This window comes from Moschus berezovskii, chromosome 14, assembly GCF_049115385.1.
Source record: "Moschus berezovskii isolate FMDL1 chromosome 14, NW_MosBer_1.0, whole genome shotgun sequence".
Classification (NCBI taxonomy): domain Eukaryota; kingdom Metazoa; phylum Chordata; class Mammalia; order Artiodactyla; family Moschidae; genus Moschus; species Moschus berezovskii.
Genome location: NC_142473.1, coordinates 78,153,052 through 78,179,870, shown reverse-complemented (window position 1 = coordinate 78,179,870; position 26,819 = coordinate 78,153,052). Strand labels below are relative to the sequence as shown.

Below are 26,819 nucleotides of genomic sequence, written 5' to 3'. Positions count from 1 at the left end.
CAAAAAGAAAAGTCTTGAAAATTACTTACCTCTTCTGCATATGATTTTCCAATTCCATCAGTACCACCAGTGACAACTGAGAAAAGAAAAAAGTAACAATTTAGTTTCAGAATCAGGATATAGAACTGATCATAGTTCAGTTCAGTTCAGTTCAGTTCAGTCGATCATAGTTAAGACCCACCAATTAGACACAAGAGGGCTTGTGTGATACACCTGATTCTTGAACAACATGACTTTGAACACCAAGGGTCCATGTATATGCGGATTTTTTTCCAATAAATACACAGTACAGTACTGCATGATCCAAGGTTGGTTGAATCCACAGATATGAAACCTCAGAAGCAAAATCTCGAGGTACTGAGAGCCAACTGTCAGGTTACACCTGGATTTTCAACTGCATGGAGGAGCAGCGTCCGTGACCCTAACCGACCATGCTGCTGATGGGTCAACTATACTTTGATGTAAAAGATGAAGCAATTACCAATGGTTCAATATTAGGAATGAATACCCAGCCCAAAGCTAAAAATAAAAAAACTGCACTTCCAAGGGCTGACAAGGATGTGAAGCAGCTAGAACTCTCAATCAATGCTGGTGGCACTATAAATTGACATAATCATTTTGGAAAAATGACTTTGCTTTATGTCCAGAAATAAACGTGCCTACCTATGACCTAACAATTCCCAAGAGGTAATAAAACATCATGTCTATCAAAATAATGTTCACTGTAGCTTTATTTATTCACAGTTGTCCAAATATTAAACTACAAGAGAATGAGTAAATAAATTAAGATATATTTACACAACAGAATCTCGGAGAAGGCAATGGCAAGCCACTCCAGCACTCTTGCCTAGAAAATCCCATGGACAGAGGATCCTGGTAGGCTGCAGTCCATGGGGTCGCTATGAGTCAGACATGACTGAGTGACTTCACTTTCACTTTTCACTTTCACACATTGGAGAAGGAAATGGCAACCCACTCCAGTGTTCTTGCCTGGAGAATCCCAGGGACAGGGGAGCCTGGTGGGCTGCCGTCTATGGGGGTCACACAGAGTCGGACACGACTGAAGTGACTTAGCAGCAGCAGCACACAACAGAATACTAAATAGCAATTTTTTAATAAAGGAACTATTAATATACATGCAAAAGATGAACAGATCTCTCAGACATTATACTGAGCCAAAAAAGCCTGAAATAAAAGTGTGCAAGCTGTTTTGATTCTATTTATCCAATTTCAAAAAGGGAAAAACTAATCTATAACGATAGAAGTTAGAATATTGGCTACTCCTGGGTAATGGGGTAGATGACAGGGAAAAGGCATTAAGGGAATCTTCAGGATGTAGGAAATATTCTATATCTTGATGTGTATGTGTGTATGTAAAAATGCATGGAGCTGTACAATTAAGTACACACTATACCTATTATACATTTAAAAACTTTAATATATATATAGGTAGTAGAAATCAAATAATATCTATTTCTTCTATGAGAAAGCACATTTCTCTTTAAAGCTCTAAAACCTTATGTAGCATAAACATTTGACAACAATAATGGGCCAGACCGCACCATGGTATCTTGCCTCTAAAATACTGGAGTCATGCTTGTCAACAAATTCATAGCATGCTTTTGAATAGCATCCCAAAATGGGCTTCCCTGTGGCTCAGATGGTAAAGAATCTGCCTGCAGTGTAGGAGACCTGGATCTTAATCCCGGGGTCAGGAAGATCCCCTGGAGAAGGCAATGGTTACCCACTCCAGTATTCTTGCCTGAAGAATTCCATGGACAGAGGAGCCTGGTGGTCTACAGTCCACAGCGCCACAGAGTTGGACATGACTGAGCAACTAACACTTTCCCTACTTTTACTATTCAGAAATAAGGCACACATATCTAAATTCTTCCTAGTCATATCGTTCATAATCATAACAGAATATGAAATAATAAAACAGGTTGTGAAATCATATCTATGTCTGTCTCCATCTCTGCCTCTCCCCAGCTTAGCAGCTCAGTCATGTCCAGCCCTTCGCAACTCCATGGACTGTAGCCCACCAGGCTCCTCCGTCCATGGGATTCTCCAGGCAAGAACACTGGAGTAGGTTGCCATTTTCTATCTGCTCTATTGGCTTCTCTTTTTCTCCCTCTGCCTCCCTCCTTCTCCCCTCTCTGGCATTTGTTGAATATATTAGATCGTACATTTAACTTAACCAGCCTGTCACTGGCTGATTGCATCCTCCTGATGTCATTTAACATGTTCTTCTGTCCACTAATAGTTAGGTGATCAAATTCAGGTTTAATTTTTTGGGTAAGAATACTTTATAAGCAATAGTACGTACTTCTCTCAGGAGGCATATGTTTCCTAATTTTGCTTTTTGTTATATCAGCAGCCATTGACATTCACCACTGAGATACATTATTTCATTAGAGACTGCAAAATGGTGATACTTCATAAGCCTCTTGTCCTTCTCCATCAGAGGGCAGACAGAATGAAAACCACAATCACAGAAAACTAAACAAACTGATCACACGGACCACAGCCTTGTCTAACTCAATGAAACTATGAGCCATGCCATGTAGGGCCCCCAAGACGGATGGGTCATGGTGGAGAGGTCTGACAGAATGTGGTCCACTGGAGAAGGGAATGGAAACCACTTCAGTACTCTTGCCGTGGGAACCCCATGAACAGTAGGAAAAGGCAAAAAGATAGTACACTGAAAGATGAACTCCCCAGGTTGGTAGGTGCCCGATATGCTACTGGAGATCAGTGGAGAAATAACTCCAGAAAGAATGAAGAAACGGAGCCAAAGCAAAAACAACACACAGCTGTGGATGTGACTGGTGATGGGAGCAGGGTCCAATGCTGTAAAGAGCAATACTGCATAGGAACCTGGAATGTCAGGTCCATGAATCAAGGCAAATTGAAAGTGGTCAAACAGGATATGGCAAGAGTGAATACTGACACTTTAGGAATCAGTGAACTAAAATGGACTGGAATGGGTGAATCTAACTCGGATGACCATTATATCTATTACTGTGGGCAAGAATCCCCTGGAAGAAATGGAGTAGCCACCACAGTCAACAAAAGAGTCTCAAAAACGACAGAATGATCTCTATTTGTTTCCAAGGCAAACCATTCAAAACACAGTAATCCAAGTCTATGCCCCGAGCAGTAATGTTGAAGAAGCTGAAGTTGAACGGTTGTATGAAGCCCTACAAGACCTTCCAGAACTAACACCCAAAAAAGATGTCCTTTTCATTACAGGGGACTGGAATGAAAAAGTAGGAAGTCAAGAGTAACAGGCAAATTTGGCCTTTGAGTATGAAAGGAAGCAGGGCAAAGGCTAACAGAGTTTTGTCAGAGAGTGCACAGGTCATGGCAAACACCCTCTACCAACATAAGAGAAGACCCTATACATGGACATCACCAGATGGTCAATACCGAAACCAGATTGATTATACTCTTTGCAGCCAAAGATGGAGAAGCTCTATACAGTCAGCAAAAACAAGACCAGGAGCTGACTTTGGCTCAGATCATGAACTCCTTATTGCCAAATTCAGACTTAAATTGAAAAAAGTAGGGAAAACCACCGGGTATGACCTAAATCAAATCCCTTATGATTATACAGTGGAAGTGAAAAATAGATTCAAGGGATTAGATCTGATAGATTGCCTGAAGAACTATGGACGGAGGTTTGTGACATTGTACAGGAAGCAGTGATCAAGACCATCCTCAAGAAAAAGAATGCAAAAAGGCAAAATGGTTGTCTGAGGAGGCCTTACAAATAGCCGAGAAAAGAAGAGAAGCTAAAGGCAAAGGAGAAAAGGAAAGATATACCCATTTGAATGCAGACTTCCAAACAACAGCAAGGAGAGATAAGAAAGCCTTCCTCAGTGATCAATGCAAAGAAATAAAGGAAAACAATAGAATGGGAAAGACTAAAGATCTATTCAAGAAAATTAGAGATACCAAGAGAACATCTCATGCAAAGATGGGCACAATAAAGGACAGAAATGGTAAGGACCTAACAGAAGCAGGAGATATGAAGAAGAGGTGGAAACAATACACAGAAAAACTATACAAAAAAGATCTTCACGACCCAGATAACCACGATGGTGTGATCACACACCTAGAGCCAGACAATCCTGGAATGACATCCTGGGCCTTAGGAAGCATCTTACAAACAAAGATAGTGGAGGTGATGAATTCCAGTTGAGCTATTTCAAATCTAAAAGATGATGCTGTGAAAGTGCTGCACTCAATATGCCAGCAAATTTGGAAAACTCAGCAGTGGCCACAGGACTGGAAGAGTTCAGTTTTCATTCCAATCCCAAAGAAAGGCAATGCCAAAGAATGCTCAAACTACCACACAACTGCACTATCTCACATGCTAGCAAAATAATGCTCAAAATTCTCCAAGCCAGGGTTCAACAATACGTGAACCATGACCTTCCAGATGTTCAAGCTGGATTTAGAAAAGGCAGAGGAACCAGAGATCAAATTGCCAACATCCACTGGATCATCAAAAAAGCAAGAGAGTTCCAGGAAAAACATCTACTTCTGCTTTATTGACTATGCCAAAGCCTTTGACTGTGTGGATCATAACAAACTGTGGAAAATTCTTCAAGAGATGGGAATACCAGACCACCTGACCTGCCTCCTGGGAAATCTATATGCAGGTCAAGAAGCAATAGTTAGAACTGGACATGGAACAATAGACTGGTTCCAAACAGGAAAAGGAGTAGGTCAAGGCTGTATATTGTCACCCTGATTATTTAACTTATATGCAGGGTACATCATGAGAAACGCTGCGCTGGATGAACCACAAGCAGGAATCAAGATTGCTGGGAGAAATATCAATAACCTCAGATACGCAGATGACACCACCCTTATGGCAGAAAGCAAAGAAGAACTAAAGAGCCTCTTGATGAAAGTGAAAGAGGAGAGTGGAAAAGTTGGCTTAAAACTCAACATTCAAAAACTAAGATCATGGCATCTGGTCCCATCACTTCATGGCAAACAGATGGGGAAACAATGGCAACAGTGAGAGACTTTATTTTGGGGGGCTGCAAAATCACTGCAGATGGTGACTGCAGCCATGAAATTAAAAGACGCTTACTCCTTGGAAGAAAAGCCATGACCAACCTGCTGCTGCTGCTAAGTCACTTCAGTCGTGTCCGACTCTGTGTGACCCCATAGACGGAAGCCCACCAGGCTCCCCCTTCCCTGGGATTCTCCAGGCAAGAACACTGGAGTGGGTTGCCATTTCCTTCTCCAATGTGTGAAAGTGAAAAGTGAAAGTAAAGTCGCTCAGTCGTGTCTGACCCTTAGCGACCCCACGGACTGCAGTCTACCAGGCTCCTCCGTCCATGGGATTTTCTAGGCAAGAGTACTGGAGTGGCTTGCCATTGCCTTCTCCGATGACCAACCTAGACAGCATATTAAAAAGCAGAGACGTTACTTTGCCAACAAAGGTCTGTCTAGTCAAAGATATGTGTTTTCCAGTAGTCATGTATGGATGTGAGAGTTGAACTGTAAAGAAAGCTGAGTGCTGAATAATTAATGCTTTTGAGCTGTAGTGTTGGAGAAGACTTGAGAGTCCCTTGGACTGTAAGGATATTAAACCAGTCAAATCTAAAGAAAATCAGTCCATGAATATTCACTGGAAGGACTGATGCTGAAGCTGAAATGCCAATACTTTGGCCACCTGATATGAAGAACTGACTCGACTAAAGACCCTGATGCTGGGAAAGATTGAAGACAGGAGGAGAAGGGGACAACAGAGGATGAAATGGTTGGATGGCAATACCGACTTGATGGAGATGAGTTTCAGGAGGGTTCAGGAGTTGGACAGGGTGATGGACAGAGAAGCCTGGCATGCTGCAGTCCATGGGGTTGCAATGAGTCAGTCACAACTGAGCGACTGAACTGAACTCAACTGATACTTGAATCCTGTCATCCCATCTTAATTTATTAGCTGGAATATTTCCATAGAGAAACAACTCCTTACTTGATTACAAATGATACAGAGTTTGCACAGGAGCACAAGATAAATGTTGGATTCTTTTCCTTTACTTACCAGTTTTCAAAATAAATTGGTTCTCCGATGCCTTTCAAAGGTAACTCATGTGTTTTTATGATTGTGATTTTTCTTACAAGAAACATTATTAACTCATGCATTTAAACATTTGTAGTGGAATCCACCTATAGGAAATTAAGTATCATATGAAAGTTCCTCCAAACTCATTATCAACTCTGTTGCACATTTCTGTAACTTTTCATCTCCTGAGTATTTTGGAAGTATGGGGACCCAAATTTTACACTGTATTCCTGTCACTGATGCACTAACGTTTCACACAAGAAGGATAAACATTTTCTAATTGTTTCCAATTCTCTCCTTTTCCTTTTCTCTCTGATAAACTTTTCTGCTCTCTCCCAGATCCCCAGAACCTCATCTCCATGCCTCTTTCTTCATAGCTTGTTCAGACTCCACCAGCTAACTCCCCTGTTCAGATCACGTCAAACGAATCCTTTCTTTCTTCCACATCTTTACATGCACTTCTCTTACAGCACTTACCACTCTCTACTTTGAAATGCATTTCCTTACACGTCTTAATTCTTCTACTGGATTCTAGGCTCCTTGCTATGTGAGGTGCACAAACGAGGTGCTCAGTAGACATTTGCTGAATGCATGAATGATGCTCACATTTAGTTGCTCTTACAAACTACAAAACACAACTTAGACGATTTCCCTGAGAACCTGGTTTCTCAAAGTTCTTCATGATACAAGTACAATACCTTATACTCTCCTAATCTGTCTGCCACTCAACCTGTCTCCTCAGAGCCTTTGGTACCTAGATTATTCTGTTTATGCTCAACAATTGTGGAGCAACCAAATCCTATATGTGATTACAGCACTGAATCAATGGCAACATCCGACTTTCTCAGATTAGGTATTTTTAAATCCCTTAATATGAAAAAGCTCAATAATTAAACTACAATAAATTCACCCCAACTAATGCATTCATGGGGTTGCGGAGAGTCGGACACGACTGAGCGACTGAACTGAACTGAACTGAATGCATCTAGAATTTCTGGCTGTAATATATATATTTCAAAAGCATACAGATGACTCTGGTGTGTGTGTATTTGTGTGTATATGAAAACTGCCAACTCCAGGCTGACCTCAACCATACATGCTGGTAAATCACTTCAGTCATGCCCAGCTCTTTGTGACCTCATGGACGGAAGCCCACCAGACTCCTCTGTCCATGGAATTCTCCAGGCAAGAATACTGGAATGGGTTGACATTCCCTTCTCCATGGGATCTTCCCAACCCAGGGATCAAATCCATGTCTCTTAAGTCTCCTGCACTGGCCCGCAGGCTCTAGCATACCATACTTCAAAAATAGTCCTGCGAAGCCTGGAATATACCAGGATTAGAGATTATAAAATTTGTCTGATGGGTATCAAAACTTTATCAGACTCTACAGTTTCTGGAGTTTGTAGTGGGCATTGGGCACCGTTAAGAGTACCAACCACATCCTCGCTTCCAGTACAGAGGTCTTCAGGCAATCCTCTCACCAGGAGTGTTATCTGCTCTCAGCGCACAAGAGAGCATCTCCCAGGAATGATCCTCAGTCAAAGGGAGCTGCCTCGCCCAAGGTTACAGCCCTCCTCTGGGTAATACATGCCTAATGACCGGTCCACACAAAGATCCAGATCTCTGATGGGCCATCCCACATAGATCCCATGGGATCTAGCGTAACTCTAGCATCAGTTTGACTTCTCCCTCTGCCCTACCCTGCTTCCTTTGCTTACTCACTTAACTACTGAGGGCCTACAAGTCAGGCTCCCTTCTTTTTAAAATGATTTTACTTAAATCTAAGAAATACGTAACTTAGCTTGAAAAAGAAAACAGTTTCAAGAGGTTTAGACAAAAAAAAAAAAAAAAAGTGGGATTTTATCTGTATCCTTCTGCACCTTCCTACTCTATCCCCAGAAACAACAAATTTCACTGCTTTTAATTGCATCTCCTTGTCTTTACATGTTCTAAATCTTGTTATACTCTAATTCCCTGATTCATTTATTTTTATATTACTTGACTCATTAGGGTTGAAGAGAATCTTCACCCCCTTTAAATTTCCCCAACCTTCCCGTGAAGTTATGTCACAAGATTCTGCCAACAGTTAGTCATTACATTATTATAATACTGTAACTCAATTCTGATATTAACCCAGAGTGAGTGCAAATCCTACAGGTTAAAGATAGTGAAACTGGCCACGAGGCAGGCACCAGCCACAAGTTCAGGCATCCCTAGGCCACCCACACTTGTGACTAGTTGGTTGCAACGTGCAGGTTCTCAAAATTTCTCAGGTTCAAGAATTCACTAGAATGACTCACAGAACTCAGGATAATTTAGACAATTCATGATTACAGCTTTATAATGAAGGATACAAATCAGGACCAACCAAGTGAACAGCCACAGAGGGCAAGGTGTAGGAGGGTCCCCAAGGTAGAGCTTCTAGGACCTCTCTGAATAAGGGGAGGCCACTCCTCCAGCCCCACCCCAGCACATCAGTGTGTTCACTCACTAAGAGCTGCAAGACGATTTTTGCAAGAAGGGCTTGCTGCTGCTGCTGCTGCTAAGTCGCTTCAGTCATGTCCGACTCTGTGCAACCCCGTAGACAGCAGCCCACCAGGCTCTGCCATCCCCGGGATTCTCCAGGCAGGAACACTGGAGTGGGTTGCCATTTCCTTCTCCAATGCATGAAAGTGAAAAGTGAAAGTGAAGTTGTGTCCAACTCTTAGCAACCCCATGGACTGCAGCCTACCAGGCTTCTCCGTCCATGGCATTTTCCAGGCAAGAGTACTGGAGTGGGTAAGAAGGGCTTCAGTTCAATTCAGTTCAGTCGCTCAGTCGTGTCCGACTCTCCGCGACCCCATGAATCACAGCACACCAGGCCTCCCTGTCCATCACCAACTCCCACAGTTCACTCAAACTCATGTCCACAGAGTTGGTGATGCCATCCAGCCATCTCATTCTCTGTCGTCCCCGTCTCCTCCCGCCCCCAACCTTTCCCAGCATCAGAGTCTTTTCCAGTGAGTCAACTTGTCGCATGAGGTGGCCAAAGTATTGGAGTTTCAGCTTTAGCATCAGTCCTTCCAATGAACACCCAACTGATCTTTAGAATGGACTGGTTGGATCTCCTTGCGGTATAAGGGACTCTCAAGAGTCTTCTCCAACACCACAGTTCAAAAGCATCAATTCTTCGGCGATCAGCTTTCTTCACAGTCCAACTCTCACATCCATACATGACCACGGGAAAAACAATAGCCTTGACTAGACGGACCTTTGTTGGCAAAGTAATGTCTCTGCTTTTTAATATACTATCAAGGTTGGTCATAACTTTCCTTCCAAGGAGTAAGCGTACTTTAATTTCATGGCTGCAATCAGCATCTGCAGTGATTTTGGAGCCCAAAAAAATAAAGTCTGACACTGTCTCCACTGTTTCCCCATCTATTTCCCATGAAGAAGGGCTTAATGTTACTTAAATCATCATTTTACACAGCAGCACTGCCTCTGAGACTTTTACACAACACAGCTGCTTTTGATAGATGAAGGAAATCAAGCCCTACTACACAGACTTTTAGAAATATTGATATATTTTTTAAAGCAAGTAAAATAGCCAATGTACTAGCTTGTGACCCAGTGCTAAGTCACTTCAGTCGTGTCGGACTCTTTGTGACCCTATGGACTGTAGTCCACCAGTCCCTCTGTCCATGGGATTTTCCAGGCAACAATACTGGAGTGTGAGCCAGCGTTTCCTTCTGGGCCACATTTCCTTCTCCAAGTGTGATCCAGTATGAATGGAGAATAAATCCATAGGAGTGGCTATTTTTCCTTGAGGAGAACAGAGCATCATGGGAATATGGAGTTCTCACTGGGTCTCATTACAAAGGTGTGGTTGATTCAATCATCGGCAACGGGACTGAACTCAGACTCAAACCTCCTCATCCCTCCGTAGAGGTTGGAAGGTTCAGCTGGTATCCCACGGCTCAAGGTGCCAATCTTCTAATCCCGAGGTTGGTATTTCCAGCAGGACCAGCCCCCATCTTGAAGCTCTCCATACAGCCCCACCATGAGCAATCTCACTAGCATACATTATCAGAGCCGACCATGAATAACAAAGACACCCCTATCACTTGGGAAACTCCAAGGATTTAGATACTCCCTATCAGAGAGCAGGAACAAAGTCTGTCAAATCCTTTATTATTCAACGATTACTGTGGCTAGAAAAATATATCATCCACTAGTGAACCAAACTGCATAGCAGAATTACATTTTCTTTCCTAATCAACATTTTTCTTTTCCTGGAGTTAAAATGGCCTTTTTCTTGCATTTGCATAGTTTTCCTTTTAAATGTTCCCCCAGCCTCTAAAGGCCTCTCAGTATAATTTTCCACACAATCAACCCCATCAGTTTGTTCCATGCTTCTTTTTTTGTTTGTTTTCTTTCCCTTAAAGATCACCTTCACAGAGCACTCCAACTTTCATCCTAATCCAACCTGGAATAGACACTCTGTGGGCACAGCTATGGCTCTAGAACCTAATCTTGGGAATTCTCTCGGACTCTCTCTCTGGGGTTGAAGCTCTTGTATTTTTAGATCTTGTTCCAGTCCCTCATTATGGAGCACATCTAAGTTACCAAACAAGGAGGCATTTAGATACATTTTCTAAACATTTTGAAAAGTAATTATTAAATTTTAAAGTAGCTTTTGATGTTCAGTCACTCGGTCCTGTCCATCTCTTTGGGACCCCATGGACTGCAGCACGCCAGGTTTCCCTGTCCTTCACCATCTCCCAGAGATTGCTCAAAGACATGTCCATTGAGTTGGTGATGCCATCCAACCATCTCATCCTCTGTCATCCCCTCTCCTCCTGCCTTCTATTTTTCCCAGCATCAGAGTCTTTTCCAATGAGCCAGCTCTTTGCATCAGATGGCTAAGTATGACTTATCCAAAAATAAAAAAATGTGAAGATAATACAGAGTGTTCCTCAAACTCCAAGCTAGTTCTTCTTATTACTAACATCTTACATTAGTATGGAAAATTTGTCACAATTAATGAACCAATAATGATATATTATTATTAACTAAAGTTCATATTTTTTTCAGGCAATCTTGTTACTGAGTGTCCTTCTGTTCTAGGATGTCATCCAGAATTTTAAATTTATTTATCACATCTCTTCATGTGACAGTTTAAGAGGCAATTTTTTTTTTATCTTTTTCATCTTTAAAAATATAGTGTATATTCTAACTTCATGTGTAATAGTTCAACTAGTATGAACAAAGAATGCAGCCTGCCAGTAAACAAAGGATGCTGAGGTCATCAAGCCATCAGCCACTGCAGCTGCCCCCAACTGCACACCCTCAGGGGATTCAGGATGGAGAAAATCAGGATACTGGCCTGTTAGGGCGCATATCAAAGGAATGACTTCAGAAAACCCAGACTCTGGCATCTTCCCATACATGAAAAAGCACTAAATTCATTAACTTGACAAGTCTGCTTTTCTTTAATTAACAGCAATCTTTTGATTATTTGTTTTTCATTGCAAAAACTCATATATCCTGGCTCCTCCCTTACCTCTTTGGAATAGTCACTCAGAGCTTAGAGGCTGTCTCCTGGGCTTAAGCCCTCAGTATGTCTGCCAAATAAAACATAATTCTCAAATTTTTGGTTGTACATTTTTTTAAAGTTTACACTAGAATTCGAAACAGGATATCGTTATCAACAAAAAAATTAACAACAACCCTCCACTGCACCAGTATTGCTTAAAAAGAATGTTTCACCCATTCTAGTTACAATTTGCAAATGACCTGCTTTTTTGTCACTGGGGCTTTTAGGATTGTTACTTCATCTTTAGGACTCTGTGATGGTAACAGAACTTGGAGTGGGTGCTTCTCCATTCATTGGTGGGTGCTAGGCACTGATGGGACTCTAAGTTCATGGTCTTCAATTCTGGCAATTTTCTTATGTATTAAACATTAATTATTTGATAATTTCTTCCTCACATTGTCCTCTAGAATTTCCATTAACCAGAGTTTGGACATAACAGTTTCTTTATTAATTTTACTTCCCTTATTTATTTTCCTGGCAATCTCTTCAACTTTTATCTTCCAAATTTTGTATTGACTTTTAAAATTAGGTTGTCAATTTTTTAATACTGAAGAGCTCTTCTCTATTCTGATTGCTCTCTTTTTAAAGCAGCAGCTTGTTCTTACTATACATTCATTATCTTATCTCTGAGGACATTAATTAGACTTTGTTTATATATTTATACTTTCTTCTTCTCTTTTATTCTGTTTCCGCTAAGCTATTTTTGATTGTTTTGGTTTGTCTCCTCTTGGAGACAATAACATGGCAATGAGGGTGCATGGGTGGGATGACTATATTGGGGCCCTTACTACAGGGTAATCACTGGGCAAACCAGCTCTTTGTTTAGGGGACCCACAAGTTAGTATTGTTATTGAGTCCAAGCTTGCTCTGCTCGCCATATGACAGGCCAAAAAGTCTACAGACGAGGTGTCGAGGGAAGGAATACGTCTAAGAGAAGATGGCAGGCTAATGTCTCAAAATAACCATCTTGTGGGATCTGGATGCCAGATTCTTTTACTGAATAGAGAGTGGGAGGAGGTAAGGAAATAAAGTAAAAAGGCTATTAATCTTGCCAATACCTCCTGGAATGGCCAGTGGTGGGAGGTGGGGGGCAGGGCAGTGGGAGGGTGTCAATTTCTTGTTTTTGCAGCCATTCACAGGTGGGCTGCGTCAGATTGTCTCTCTGTGAGCTGAACAAAGACACTTCAGTTTAAGTCAAGCAGAGGGACAGGGTTACCAGAGGCAGGCCATTATGTATGATTATAATAAGAATAGAAACAAAAAGCAAAAGGTTAAAGTCAAAAACACTGATCCAACATAGAGTCAAAAATGACTCTTCCAAACACAGATAACAGTATCAGTATTTTCTCTAGGACTCTTGGATATCTCTTCATTTCCCAAATTCCAGTCTTCTGGCTGCTGAGTAGCTGGGCAGCTGTTGGTCTGTGGACTCACCACTTACCCTCTGCTCTCAGTCTGGTATATCACCTCTGCTCTCTTCCATGCCCAGTTTTGTGGACTCACAAGCACATCTGGTTCAGTGCCCTTCCTCATCCTTGTCTTTTCAATTCCTGTGCTTTTCTAGGGTCCATAGCAAACCTGCTTATTCTCAGTGGTGGTCCATCTGTGAGCTCTTAGACATCTGCTCTGTGAAGTAAGCTGTCGCTCTTCCAACTTTATTCTCTGTGACTGGGAATCAAGGATTTCAGAAGTTCCCTCAGTTCATCCAAATGGTGCTTTCCATTTCTTACTCTCCTAATTATTAGGAGAATATATTCTCCTAAATAATTTCCTACACATTCCAAGAAATAAAAGGCTAGAAAATACTGTTACTTGTCTATTTTAAAACTGCAAGTTCCCCAAGGTCCCTCTTAAACATATTAAAGTAGACTAAGTTGAGAATAAGACACTAAACATACTTCTCAAAAAGATTTGACTTCATGCTCCTGACAAGAACATTTTTTTCCTATCATCTCCTATTAACTATCAAATTGAAATCAAATTAACGGTTTTTAGAAACTATTATGTGTGTGACTACAGAGGCTACAATGATGCATAAGACCCACTGTGGATATTAGGCATTCTATAAACCACCCATTTCGTGGTCAGGGCTTTAACTATTAAGCAGAAACGATATGACTTTAAATTGCATAAGTATTAAAAATTCAGCCTTTGATCTTTTTAGATAGACAAAAAATATCACTTTCCCATATTCAGAGAATTCTCTGAACCAAATACAGCACTATATAGTTACACATACGTCAGACACTACCTCACAAGTATATTTTTTTCTGCAAAAATAGAAAAGTATAAAAATTATTTTTATGGCACAAAGAAACAAAAAATAAAACTGGAAACTGAGAGCCTCTCTTAGTCATCTCTATAAGCACCACTGCAGACCTATAATAATCAGTCATGTACAATGGCCAGGCAATGGGGGATCAAGTATAATTTCCCCATCAAAGGAAATGACAAATTCTTTAGTTCTCTAAGTCATGATAGGTAACATGCTTGAAATAATGTACAAACATGACCAAGTCATCTGTCAAACTTAAGTCAATTGTAAAAGTTTACTTTATGCCAAAAAAAGATTAAATTTGTCTACTTAAGGCAGGGAGGCTGGGGACAAGGATTGTCCTGTCTTTGCTTTTAAAGATATATTCTTTGCTTTAAAGCTAAAGAAATCTTGCAACAGTAGTAGCAGAGATAGCAGCTCATGGTTGGATAGAAAAAAAATCCTTAACCCAAGTTGAATCTTTTTTTAAATTTTATAAAATAATAGTGTGAGTCTCACTAGATGCTCCATATTGTCTGGGTAGTCAACTCTTCATCATTCACTTTAGGAAGCTAAATAAAGCACATCTTAAATCAAAAGTCTTTTGGCAGTTGTTCTGGGACATTGGGGAAATACAGGAAAGAGGTTACTATTTTCTACCCTTCTTACTGTCAGTATTTTTTAACCATGTGCGTGTATTGCCTTTCCAAAAAAAGAAGTCTTTTCCTACCAGGAATAGAAAGATGGTGTAAACTGATCCAACAAATTCTCCACCTATTCTAGTTTCTGAAGTATCAGTGTAGCATTACTTACATCAGTGTTTCCTAAGGTTACTTAATGCTTTCTTAAAACTGATTTTTTAAAAATTAAATTTAATAGAAAATGGAATTCCTATTTGATTACTTGATTTGGTAAAAGACCACCAGTTTCAATTAATATAAATAGAATATTAGTATAAAATATGTATACAGAAAACTATTAAAATTTTAAAGTATTCATCAATGCAGTACCTAAGATCATCTCTTGTTTGGTCTTCTGGGAAACACCACCTCAGCACCATCACCCTGATACTTTTACCACTCTGCAATGAAAACCAAATGAAACAATGGCCTGCTTCCAAAGCACCCACATTAGAAGTACTGCTCGCTTTTGGTGCTTTCTTAAAACAAAAAAAATTAAATACAGCCACACCAAAAGAAGATGAAATATGCAGAAACAACCCTGGGGACCCATCCTTCCTACATTATATACACATAGGGGCCAGAGTCTGCAAACTGTCTTCCTCAGTACCCATCCTTCTTTTCCTTCTTGGTAGCAATCGTGGCCTGGAATACAACCTCCCCAGCAGCTAGATGCAGCCACGTGACTAAATTCAGGAAATAAAATGCAAGCAGTGTTGTGAGGGACTTTGAGAAAGGCTGCGCTAAAGGAGTGACTCAGCAGGGAGAGGCTCCTTTCTGCCCTTTATCCAGCCAATTCAAAAGTGGTGGCTACAGCTGGCTTAAAACACAACATTCAAAAAACTAAGATCATGGCATCTGGTCCCATCACTTCATGGCAAAAAGATGGAGAAGAAGTGGAAGCAATGACAGACTTTATTTTCTTGGGCTCCAAAATCACTGTGGATGGTGACTACAGCCATGAAATTAAAAGACACTTGCTCCTTGGAAGAAAAGCTATGACAAATCTAGAGAGCACATTAAAAAGCAGAGACATCACTTTGCCAACAAAAGTCCATATAATCAAAGCTATGGCTTTTCCAGTGTTCATGTGCAGACATGAGAATAGGACCATAAAGAAGGCTGAGCACTAAAGAATTGATGCTTTTGAACTGTGGTGCTGGAGAAGACTCTTGAGAGTCCCATGGACTCAAACACCATTTTTATGATCTCATTCTTCCATCAAGAAATGACAATGTTTGTCTACAGCCAATTATATAAAACCTGGAACACAAATCTATTCACGTCTCCCCATTGCCACCACCTGGGCTATGAGAATTCATTTCCCACAAGACCTACTGCAACTCACTCACCTGCTAGACTTCTAACTCACTCACCTGCTCCCTTTCTTATTCCTCTCCAAATTACTCTCCACACTGCAACCAAAGTGATTGGTCCATTGGGCAAACGTGACATCACTTCCCTGCCAAAAACCTGTCAATGGTCTCCCACTGCCCTTAATTCTTTACAAGGTCTTCCATGAGTTGACCTTACCTCCCATCACTGTCCCCCTACCATCCACTGCCCTGGTCATGCTGAAAATCTTCTAATTCCTACAAAGTTAACATGCTCTCTTTTCACAAATGCTGTTTCCACTACTCCCAAAATTACTTCCACCAGTTTCTCTCTCTCCCATCCTTGAGGGTTTCACCGGAACATTTCCTCTCCCTGAGACCTTCCTTGACCTCTAGACCAGCAGGATCTCATAGCTCCCTGGCCCCTTGGTATTCTGTACTTCCCCTACTTGACATTCATTATATAGACTTCCATAAAGGTCTGGGTCACCACAGTCTAAAGGCTAGCATCAGTTCAGTTCAGTCGCTCAGTCGTGTCCGACTCTCCGCGACCCCATGAATCACCGCACGCCAGGCCTCCCTGTCCATCACCAACTCCCGGAGTTCACTCAAACTCATGTCCATCGAGTCGGTGATGCCATCCATCCATCTCATTCTCTGTCGTCCCCGTCTCCTCCTGCCCCCAATCCCTCCCAGCATCAGAGTCTTTTCCAGTGAGTCAGCTCGTCGCATGAGGTGGCCAAAGTTTCAGTTTCAGCATGGCGTCTGGCAAAAAGTAGATGATGTTTCACAAGATGGATGAATGATAAAAGGAGACCACGGATGAAGGACCGTCTTCCTGTGGCATTCCCCACAGCTTCACCTACTTTTTTTTTTTTTTCAGAAATAATGCCCAATCATCCACCGCACACAATCCCCAGCACTCTTCAACCCCTCTCATTATCAAGGATCAGTGATCTAAAATAAAATTTAAGAAATGTCACATTCAGAACTTTAACTTAAGTTTATGATGAATCTATAGACACACATTTTCAAAGGATTCTGAGGCGGGGGTGGGGGGTCTTTGAAAAGAGATGATTTTCAATGCTAGAGAGAACTACTTCACTCAAAATGTGCCAGGGAGGATGTGAGCTGAACAGAGCCAAGGCAAGATTAGGGGAAGGGGGAGGAGGGATGAATCACTTGGGCTTAGTAAAGCATGCCAAATTACCAAAGTTGTGACAGATCTCTGTTCTTGTCATTAAGATTGGCTTCTTCAATTAACACTTGGTGTTCTCGGATTCCATATTGCTATGAATAAGTAGGTAATTTTCAACAATACACAGAATAAGGCTACAGGTAGCGCCCACCCATAATCCAATGGTCTCAGGTATCACCCAGAACCCTATGGGTTGTGAGGGTCTTTATGATGGCCAGGAGCAGAACTGAAATAAGAGGAAGAAGGTGGGGGCGGTCTGGGGGAAGGAGATTTTAAAAGGCTTCTGTTTTCATATAAAAATATAACACCCAAAACCAAATTTGCAAGCCTTTGAGAAGATGGAAACTGACAACTATAAAGAATATCCCAACTTGGCACCCAGAAGTGTCTTGCTTGTTACAGATTATATAAAATACTGGCAACTGACCAGGGTTCAGCCTCCAGATTTTAGAGAGTCAACAAAAATGCTGCAGTTTGTGTAGGTTAAAAATACTCTACTCTTTTTGTCCTCAACTTGCCAGGAACAGATATTTTTAGTAAGAATTCAATCAACCTTACCAATATCAAACATCAAAAATAGACTAGAGGAACACTGGAAGCAAACATGCTATTTTTAGCTTTTTCTGTTCTCTGCCACTACCCACCCAATTCTGACTGCAGGGCCCGCGCATAAGAGCTTAGTTATTCTAGGCCAATTCCTTCTCCTGACCCTTACCCACCCTCCCCTACTAACACCTGAATGCAGAGAACACTGGATTGATTAAAGATTAATACTGCCGCAAACCATGACAGCTGCAGTTCCACTGAGTGCTTTTGCGGGGTGGGGAGAATAGAAAATGACAGAGAGCTTGCATCAGAATTCCTCTTGGGGATCTATTACACGGGAAGAAAATTGCTATTTCAATTCCCTTTTGTTGCTAAAAATAGCAGTCTCAATTGATTCAGGCAAACAGAGAACTGGCTTAGCCAGGGCCGAATTTAGAAACCACTGAAGTCCTGAAGAGCAAATGCAAACGTGGTCTAACACATGCCAGCTCATATTTAACAAAGAACAAAGAGGAGAGGCATGCCGCCTGCAAGTTAAGAAAGCAGCAGCAACTTCCTGCATTTTTCATTAAAGAGAAACAGTCAAAGTTATGCAAAATAAGAAAGGACAATTATAACTTGTTCTCCTCATCATATTTTAACAAAAAAGAACCTTATAGAAAAAAATATCAGATTATACATCAACCGTGATACTGTGGGCATTTCCCCTAACCTCATGGTTTGGGTAAACAGACATCTCTTCTCAAGCACAGTCTATTACTATGGAAGGAAAAGGCCCAGTTTACAAACATGCTATCCCAGGTCTATACAGGCCCCTCTCCCACTAAGCCCTGTTGGATTCCCTACTGAACAGGCCTCTCTCCTACCTGTCCCTTCTCTTCTCTTGACCCAACCAAATACTGCAGACAGTTATAATTTGCCACTCAAAATATGAGCAAACAAAACCAAAAGAGAACAAAAGACTCCAAGCACCCAGAGGTTCAGAATAGAGAAAATGAAGGAACTGCAGAAAGCAGAATCCGCTTAAGTCAGTTAATCCCCTGGGCTGACTTCCAGGCAAGACCGTGTGATACATTCTGGTAGCACCAAAACCCCAAAATATCTTCTGCCTGATTCTTTCACTTTACTTGGTTAACTGAAAACTTTCGCAGATAATGATTTATTTCAGTTACTGCCACATCTTCAAAAATGCAAACTCTCGTAGAAGAATTAAAAGGCCATCAATCCGTGTGCTTCAGCATGATTTCGTGGATTCAAACTGCTTCATGGCTTCCTTTGCTGCTGCTGCTGCTGCTGCTAAGTCACTTCAGTCGTGTCCGACTCTGTGCGACCCCATAGATGGCAGCCCACTGGGCTCCCCCGTCCCTGGGATTCTCCAGGCAAGAACACTGGAGTGGGTTGCCATTTCCTTCTCCAATGCATGAAAGTGAAAAGTGAAAGGGAAGTTGCTCAGTCGTGTCCGACTCTTAGCGGCACCATGGACTGCAGCCTACCAGGCTCCTCCACCCATGGGATTTTCCAGGCAAGAGTACTGGAGTGGGTTGCCATTGCCTTCTCCCATGGCTTCCTTTGGGACTTCCCAAAATGTGAGGGTGACAGGGAAGGGGCTTCCTGAGTTGAGAGTACGAATTGTGACTGGAGACAAAGCGGTGACTACTTGGGAATTACAGGCCTAGTAAGACACCACCAAGGAAAGCCTGTAGGCTTTTGCCATTTAAGTACAAAGGGCATAAGTGAATGGGTTAAGAACATGGGTGCTAAAATCAGAGCAGCAAGGTTCAAGTCTGCCATCTATCAGAAGCTACCAATGTGTGTGTGTGTTCAGTCGCTCAGTCGTGTCGGGACTCTTTTCGATCCTATGGACTGTAGCTCACCAGGCTCCTTTGCCCATGGGATTTTCCCTGCAGGAAAACTGGAGTAGGTTGCCATTTCCTCCTTCAGGGGGTCTTCCAGACCCAGGGATCAAACCTGCGTCTCCCACATCTCCTGCAATGCAGGCAGATTCTTTACTGCTGAGCCACCAAGGAAGCCCAAAGCTATCAACAGTTAACCTCTATTGTCTCAGTTTCTCTATAAAGTGAAGACAACATTATCTGTCCCCAGAACATGAACCCATTACACAATAGAACACTGACTTACACACTTGGAACTAATTAAAACAGTCACATTTAGCAACAATGCATGGCACACACACAAATAGTCCAAAGAGCTTCCACCTCATTAATCTGGTGATACAGAACCCAACTTTATTTTTCATTATTCCTAACCAGCCCCTTAACCCTAGGCAGTTTGTCTGGTATTACCCAAACATAACATGCCTGGGGATGGACCACATGTCATGTCCCAGTCACTCCCCACCCCCAATCAGCCACCACCCAATAATCTGAACTTCTAAGCTTTACAGACCACAACAATCATTAAATCTGGCTGACTATGCAGCCTCTGGGATGTCAAAGCCCTGATAATCTATTATTTGAGGCTAAATACTGTTCACAAGTTCACAGAAACTGAAGCAAAGAAACAGGACTGAAGTTCTCTGACTTTTTATCTGCTTCTAATACTAATGATTAATTAGATCATAAAATAAGCCAAGGAAGGCAACTCCTTAACAGTCCAGCAATTAGGACTCCACACTTTCACTACTGAGGGTCAGGGTTCAATCCCTGGTCAAGGAACTAAGACCTCACATTCTGCACAGAAATAAGGCAAGAAAAAGAATGAGTTGATGGCAAAGTTACAAGATTCTTATCTCTATTACGTTATGTAATCCTGGCTCCATTTTCTTCTTCATGTGGAGTAGGTAACATTCAAATGACAACAACTGTCCAATCTATGTAAGTATTTTATATTCAACATAATCCATAATATTCCCTCTATGCCTATGTAAGAAACGAACATCTTGTAAATGCCTACAATGCTTGAAGTTACTTCAAGAAGTCCAAACTGGAACAGTCCTTTACCTCAAAATAAGAAATATTAGTCTTGACATATCTTATGATTATACACATTTAATACTATCTAAAATCAAACATTTTCTTAGTTTATAAGCTGTACACTTGTAGGACAATAGTGTCTACTACATTCAGTTCAGTTCAGTTGCTCAGTCGTGTCCGACTCTTTGCGACTCCATGAATCACAGCACGCCAGGCCTCCCTGTCCATCACCAACTCCTGGAGTTCACTCAAATACGTGTCCATTGAGTCGGTGATGCCATCCAGCCATCTCATTCTCTGTTGTCCCTGTCTCGTCCCACCCCCAATCCCTCCCAGCATCAGAGTCTTTTCCAGTGAGTCAACTCGTCACATGAAGTGGCCAAAGTATTGGAGTCTCAGCTTTAGCATCAGTCCTTCCAATGAACACCCAGGACTGATCTCCTTTAGAATGGACTGGTTGGATCTCCTTGCAGTCCAAGGGACTCTCAAGAGTCTACTACATTAATTTTCTTTAAATATGTAACTAAGGCCTGATAAAAGTGAAAGTTATACTGAAATCTACTGGGTAATTCCAATAATTAACTTCTTTGAATGGTCTGCATTTTTACAACCCAAGGTACGTGTGTGTGTGTGTGTGTGTGTGTGTGTGTATGTGTAGAGTCTAGTGTAGACTATTTGGTTATTTCAACCTAACTCATCCAGGTTAACTTTTTTTGGGGGACGGGGTGACCCCCTGGCACTCTGGATCTTAGTTCCCAAGTTCAGTTCAGTTGCTCAGTTGTGTCCGACCCTTTGTGACCCCATGGACTGCAGCACGTCAGGCTTCCCTGTCCATCACCAACTGCTGGAGCTTGCTCAAACTCATATCCATCGAGTCAGTGATGCCATCCAACCATCTCATCCTCTGTCGTCCCCTTTCCCTCCTGCCTTCAATCTTTCCCAGCATCAGGGTCTTTTCAAATGAGTCATTTCTTTGCATCAGGTGGACAAAGTATTGGAGTTTCGGTTTCAGCATCAGTGCTTCCAATAAATATTCAGGGCTGATTTCCTTTAGGATTGAATGGTTTGATCTCCTTGCAGTCCAAGGGACTCTCAAGAGGGATGGGAGGGGGAGGGAGATGGGGGGGCGTTCAAGATGGGGAACACATGTATACCCGGGGCAGATTCATGTCAATGTATGGCAAAACCAATACAATAATGCAAACTAATTAGCCTCCAATTAAAATAAATAAATTTAAAAAAAATAAGGCACACACACACAAAAAAAAGTCTTCTCCAACACCACAGTTCAAAAGGATCAGTTCTTCGGTGCCCAGCTTTCTTTACAGTCGAACTCTCACATCCATACATGAGTACTGGAAAAACCATAGCTTTGACTAGATGGACCTTTGTCGGCAACCAGCCAAAGATCAAATCTGTGCCCCTTGCACTGGAGGCATGGAGTCTTAACCACTGGATTGCCAGGAAAATCCCCAGTTTAAGCTTTTAACCATATTCTTCATATGAGAAATGGGTAAATTCCTCCAAAACAAAGCAACTGCAAATTTTAGTCACTTTGATAAATTAAGTCCCTCCCAACTAAGCAGCTATGCTGCTTTCAAACTGGGTTTATCACAGTAACTGCAATAAACTCATATTTTGAGCCAGAGTCTCCTAGTGAATAATTTCTGCTACTTCGAGGATTAAATAATTCCCCAAATCTAAGTGTTCATGTTTCAGCCAAAGAGGCCTCACCACATCCCTAGGGCCTTTACACCTAGGAGAAACCAAGTTCATACTGACTCAAGCCTGGTCAAGAACTTCAAAACACTGTCCAGCAACTATATTTCCATAAAAAATAAAAATAAAAAAGAACTTAAAAACCACTTCCCCAAAAGATAGTTTGGTAAACAATTTATGATATATCTTGAAGACTGGCAAGCATCAACATCAAATTTGAGGAAGGAAGTGAAGAATGCTAATTTATTCTCTCCAACAGTTTTTTTTTTTTTTCTCCATAGAGACAAAACCGTGGAAGTACACTTTCCTCCCATCAGAGATCTAACGAATTCTCTTTCTAATGTCTAGGAAAACCCAAAACTGCCAAGGAAATTATGCTAAGCAAGTTAACAACTATCACACTTCTCAAAATGAACACTCAATGAGATACATTTTCAATCTCATCTTTTCAAAAGAGCTTCACATACTCCAACTCCATTCTCCTCAGTTACAGAGATCATGGTCTACATAAAATAGGGGTGTGTTGACTAGCAGTAAGGAAACCCTGGTTCTAGCCCTAGCCCTGTTAGTTCAGTGAATCCAGACCACTAGTTAAGACTTCTGAGCCGAGTTTCAGCATCTGTTTAAGTGTTGCTGTTGTTCAGTCACTCAGTCGTGTCCAACTCTTTGCGACCTTATAGACTTCAGCAGGCCAGGCCTCCCTGTCCCTCATCATTTCCTGGAGCCTGCCCAAACTCATGTCCATTGAGTCAGCGATGCCATCCAACCATGTTGTCCTCTGTTGTCCCCTTCTCCTCCTGCCTTCAATCTTTCCCAGCATCAGGGTCTTTTCTAATGAGTCGGCTCTTCACATAAGGTGGCCAAAATATTGGAGCTTCGGCATCAGTCCTTTCAGTGAATATTCAGGACTGATTTCCTTTAGGATTGACTGGTTTGATCTCCTTGTAGTCCAAGGGACTCTCAAGAGTCTTCTCCAACACCACAGCTCAAAAGCATCAATTCTTCGGCAATCAGCCTTCTTTACGGTCAAACTCTCACATCCATACATGACTACTGGAAAAACTACAGCTTTGACTATATGGACCTTTGCTGGCAAAGTAATGTCTGTTTTTTAATATGCTGCTTAGGTTTGTCATAGTTTTTTTCCAAGGAGCAAGGGTCCTTTTTAACTGCAGTCACATATTATATGAATAGCCAGGACTCCACGGTTCCATGACTATGATGAATACGTAGTCATGACTTCTTTCTCACCTTTAACTACTGAAACAAACACATATCCACAAGTTTTAGAAACAGGAAAAATCAAGTCAGAGTTATGATTTACAATAATAAAATAGAACCTGTAGCTAGCTCATCTTTAGGAAGTCAAGAAAGAAAGAACATGAGAAAATGAATCAAAAACTCTTTCTAACTTTTAATTTTTCTTCCAAAAACAGTTAACAAGAAAAGTAGAAAACTTGAGGCTTGTTTTATAACTTTATTTCACCTGTGAACCACTGGGGTTCCAGAAGTGGTAAAGACCAGTGAAATGATTTTCTGCTTGTCCTTTGAAGTCTGCTTCATTCAAGTTCACAGATAAGCCCTAGTCTCAGATGCAATTAGGTAGCAAGTATAGCCGTCCGAGAGCATTATGGAATCAAAGGAAACATACTCTCCTCCCTTCCAGAAGCTACCTCCTACAAACAGAACTTCTAACAAAAGCCTGATCTAACATGCAATCTCATGTATTTTTCAGCAGTCCCATTTGTTTACTTAAATCTCTTTTTATTCTGCAGAGGACCCGTGGAAACTCACTGATCTCTAGTGAAAGTTTCCACAACTTGTTCAAATATAAATTATTTAATAAAGTCTCATTGTTTGAACTGAGCTGGAAAAGAGAAAGAATAAGGTCTCTGGTGCCTAATGTTAAAAGCTGTGTTGTTTTGACTTATCTACCTTACAGGTAAGCTGGAAGGATAAGTATCACCTGCTACTTAATGATTCGAAAATCCTTTCTGTTCCTCACAGGATTAGGATTCCTCACTGCTCAACTCAAAGACTAGATTCTAAGAGATGGACAGTAGCCCTTGGTTTTCTTAATTAGTCATTGATCCTTAAGAACCAAGGGCATCTGAGGCAATTCTTTAAATGTCACGCCTTTCCATGCCATCTGCTGGCCTCTAACTAACTTAATGCTCAATTGCCTTCCCTTTTTAGTTTTTCAGAATGAACATGACCTTTAAGACGCTGGTACACTGTAGCACTGTTTGCAAGAGCAAAATCAAAACCATTTAACAATAAAGGACCACTGAATAAATCACTTCCCAAGGGGCTCAGCAGTAAACAATCCTTCTGCCAAGCAGGAGATGCGGGTTTGATTTCTGGGTTGGGAAGATCCCCTGGAGAAGGAAATGGCAACCCACTCCAGTATTCTTTGCTGGGAAATCCCATAGACAGAAGAGCCTAGTGGGCTACAGTCTGTAGGGTCGCAAAAGAGTCGGATGTAACCAACTGACTTAACAAAAACAACAACGAATAAATTACACAGAATATATAATTGAAGAATATATATAGGGTACATAGCATATTTACTATATACAGTATATAATTATGGCATATATAATAATACATAGTATATCTATATATATGCCTACTATAATAATATCTATATGATATATGATAATATACCAATATAATGAAAATACAATGCAGCTATCAAAAATTATAGCACCAAAGAACAGGTTTTGACAGTGAAAGGTGTCTATTATATGTTTCTAAGTGAAATGGAGAAAAAAACATGAAGAGCAAAATTGACTATGTTTGTTTTAACGTTTCTCCTGAAGACCCTTAGATGGAATTTCTAATGACCACTATCTAATGATGAGCCAGAAGAAGCTTATCAAAACCCTAACTTATAAACAAGTCAATTCCCAATAGTAGGAATGACAAGTACAATCACTATCTTTTGTATAAAAAAAAAAAAATTTTACACATACATATGTGTATGTTCATATGTATGTTGGAAAAATTCTTGAAAGTCTAAAAGGTCATACGTAGGCCAAGAAGTTGATGGTAGTTGTCTCTATGTGGAGGGCTGTAAGTAATTTTTATTTTCTTTTTACTTAGCTGCATTTTCTAATTTTTCTATAATAATTAAATGTATTTCCTATATAATGCTTTTATAAAGTTTAAAATTCAAATAAAATTACATTCTGTAGGTGCTACCACCTGACCTGCCTCTTGAGAAACCTGTATGCAGGTCAGGAAGCAACAGTCAGAACTGGACATGGAACAACAGAGTGGTTCCAAATAGGAAAAGGAGTATGTCAAGGTTGTATATTGTCACCTTGCTTATTTAACTTATATGCAGAGGACATCATGAGGAACGCTGGGCTGGAAGAAGCACAAGCTGGAATCAAGATTGCCGGGAGAAATATCAATAACCTCAGATATGCAGATGACACCACCCTTATGGCAGAAAGTGAAGAGGAGCTCAAAAGCCTCTTGATGAAAGTGAAAGAGGAGAGTGAAAAGGTTGGCTTGAAGCTCAGTATTCAGAAAACAAAGATCATGGCATCTGGTCCCATCACTTCATGGGAAATAGACGGAAAAACAGTGGAAACAGTGTCAGACTTTATTTTTTTGGACTCCAAAATCACTGCGGATGCTGACTGCAGCCATGAAATTAAAAGACGCTTACTCCTTGGAAGGAAAGTTATGACCAACCTAGATAGTATATTAAAAAGCAGAGACATTACTTTGCCAACCAAAGTCTGTCTAGTCAAGGCTATGGTTTTTCCAGTGGTTATGTATGGATGTGAGAGTTGGACTGTGAAGAAAGCTGAGCACCGAAGAATTGATGCTTTTGAACTGTGGTGCTGGAGAAGACTCTTGAGAGTCCCTTGGACTGCAAGGAGATCCAACAGTCCATTCTAAAGGAGATCAATCCTGGGTGTTCATTGGAAGGACTGATGCTAAAGCTGAAACTCCAATACTTTGGCCACCTCATGCGACGAGTTGTCTCACTGGAAAAGACTCTGATGCTGGGAGGGATTGGGGGCGGGAGGAGGAGGGGACGACAGAGAATGAGATGGCTGGATGGCATCACCGACTCGATGGACATGAGTTTGAGTGAACTCCGGGAGTTGGTGATGGACAGGGAGGCCTGGCGTGCTGTGATTCATGAGGTCGCAGAGAGTCAGACATGACTGACTGAGCGACTGAACTGAACTGAACTTACACAGAATTACACTATGGAAGTCACTATACTCTATTATGTGCTTATTGCCACAGTAAGATGGTCTGTTTAATTCAGTTAGCATTTAAAACCCAGGATAGAAAAACACTTAACAAACTCAAGCTTTCTAGGAATGAAACAAAACAAAGAACTGAACCTATCCTACCATTTCTGGAGATGGGACAGCCATGCCCACTGTACACCCCCTGCTTCAGTTTCTCTCTTCTAACTTGAGGCCCAGAGGTACAGCGGGACAAACAGAGAAACAGGACT

At 41.3% G+C, this 26,819-nt stretch overlaps 1 protein-coding gene across 2 annotated transcripts in view; it reads right to left on the bottom strand.

The window, feature by feature from the left end:
• HSD17B12 (hydroxysteroid 17-beta dehydrogenase 12) overlaps positions 1-26,819 on the bottom strand; it is a 178,166-nt gene that overhangs the window by 113,637 nt on the left and 37,710 nt on the right. For both annotated transcript variants that reach the window (XM_055423868.2, XM_088843264.1), the window contains exon 2: positions 30-76. In XM_055423868.2, coding sequence (XP_055279843.1) covers positions 30-76 — 47 coding nt within the window. The remainder of the gene's footprint in view (positions 1-29; positions 77-26,819) is intronic.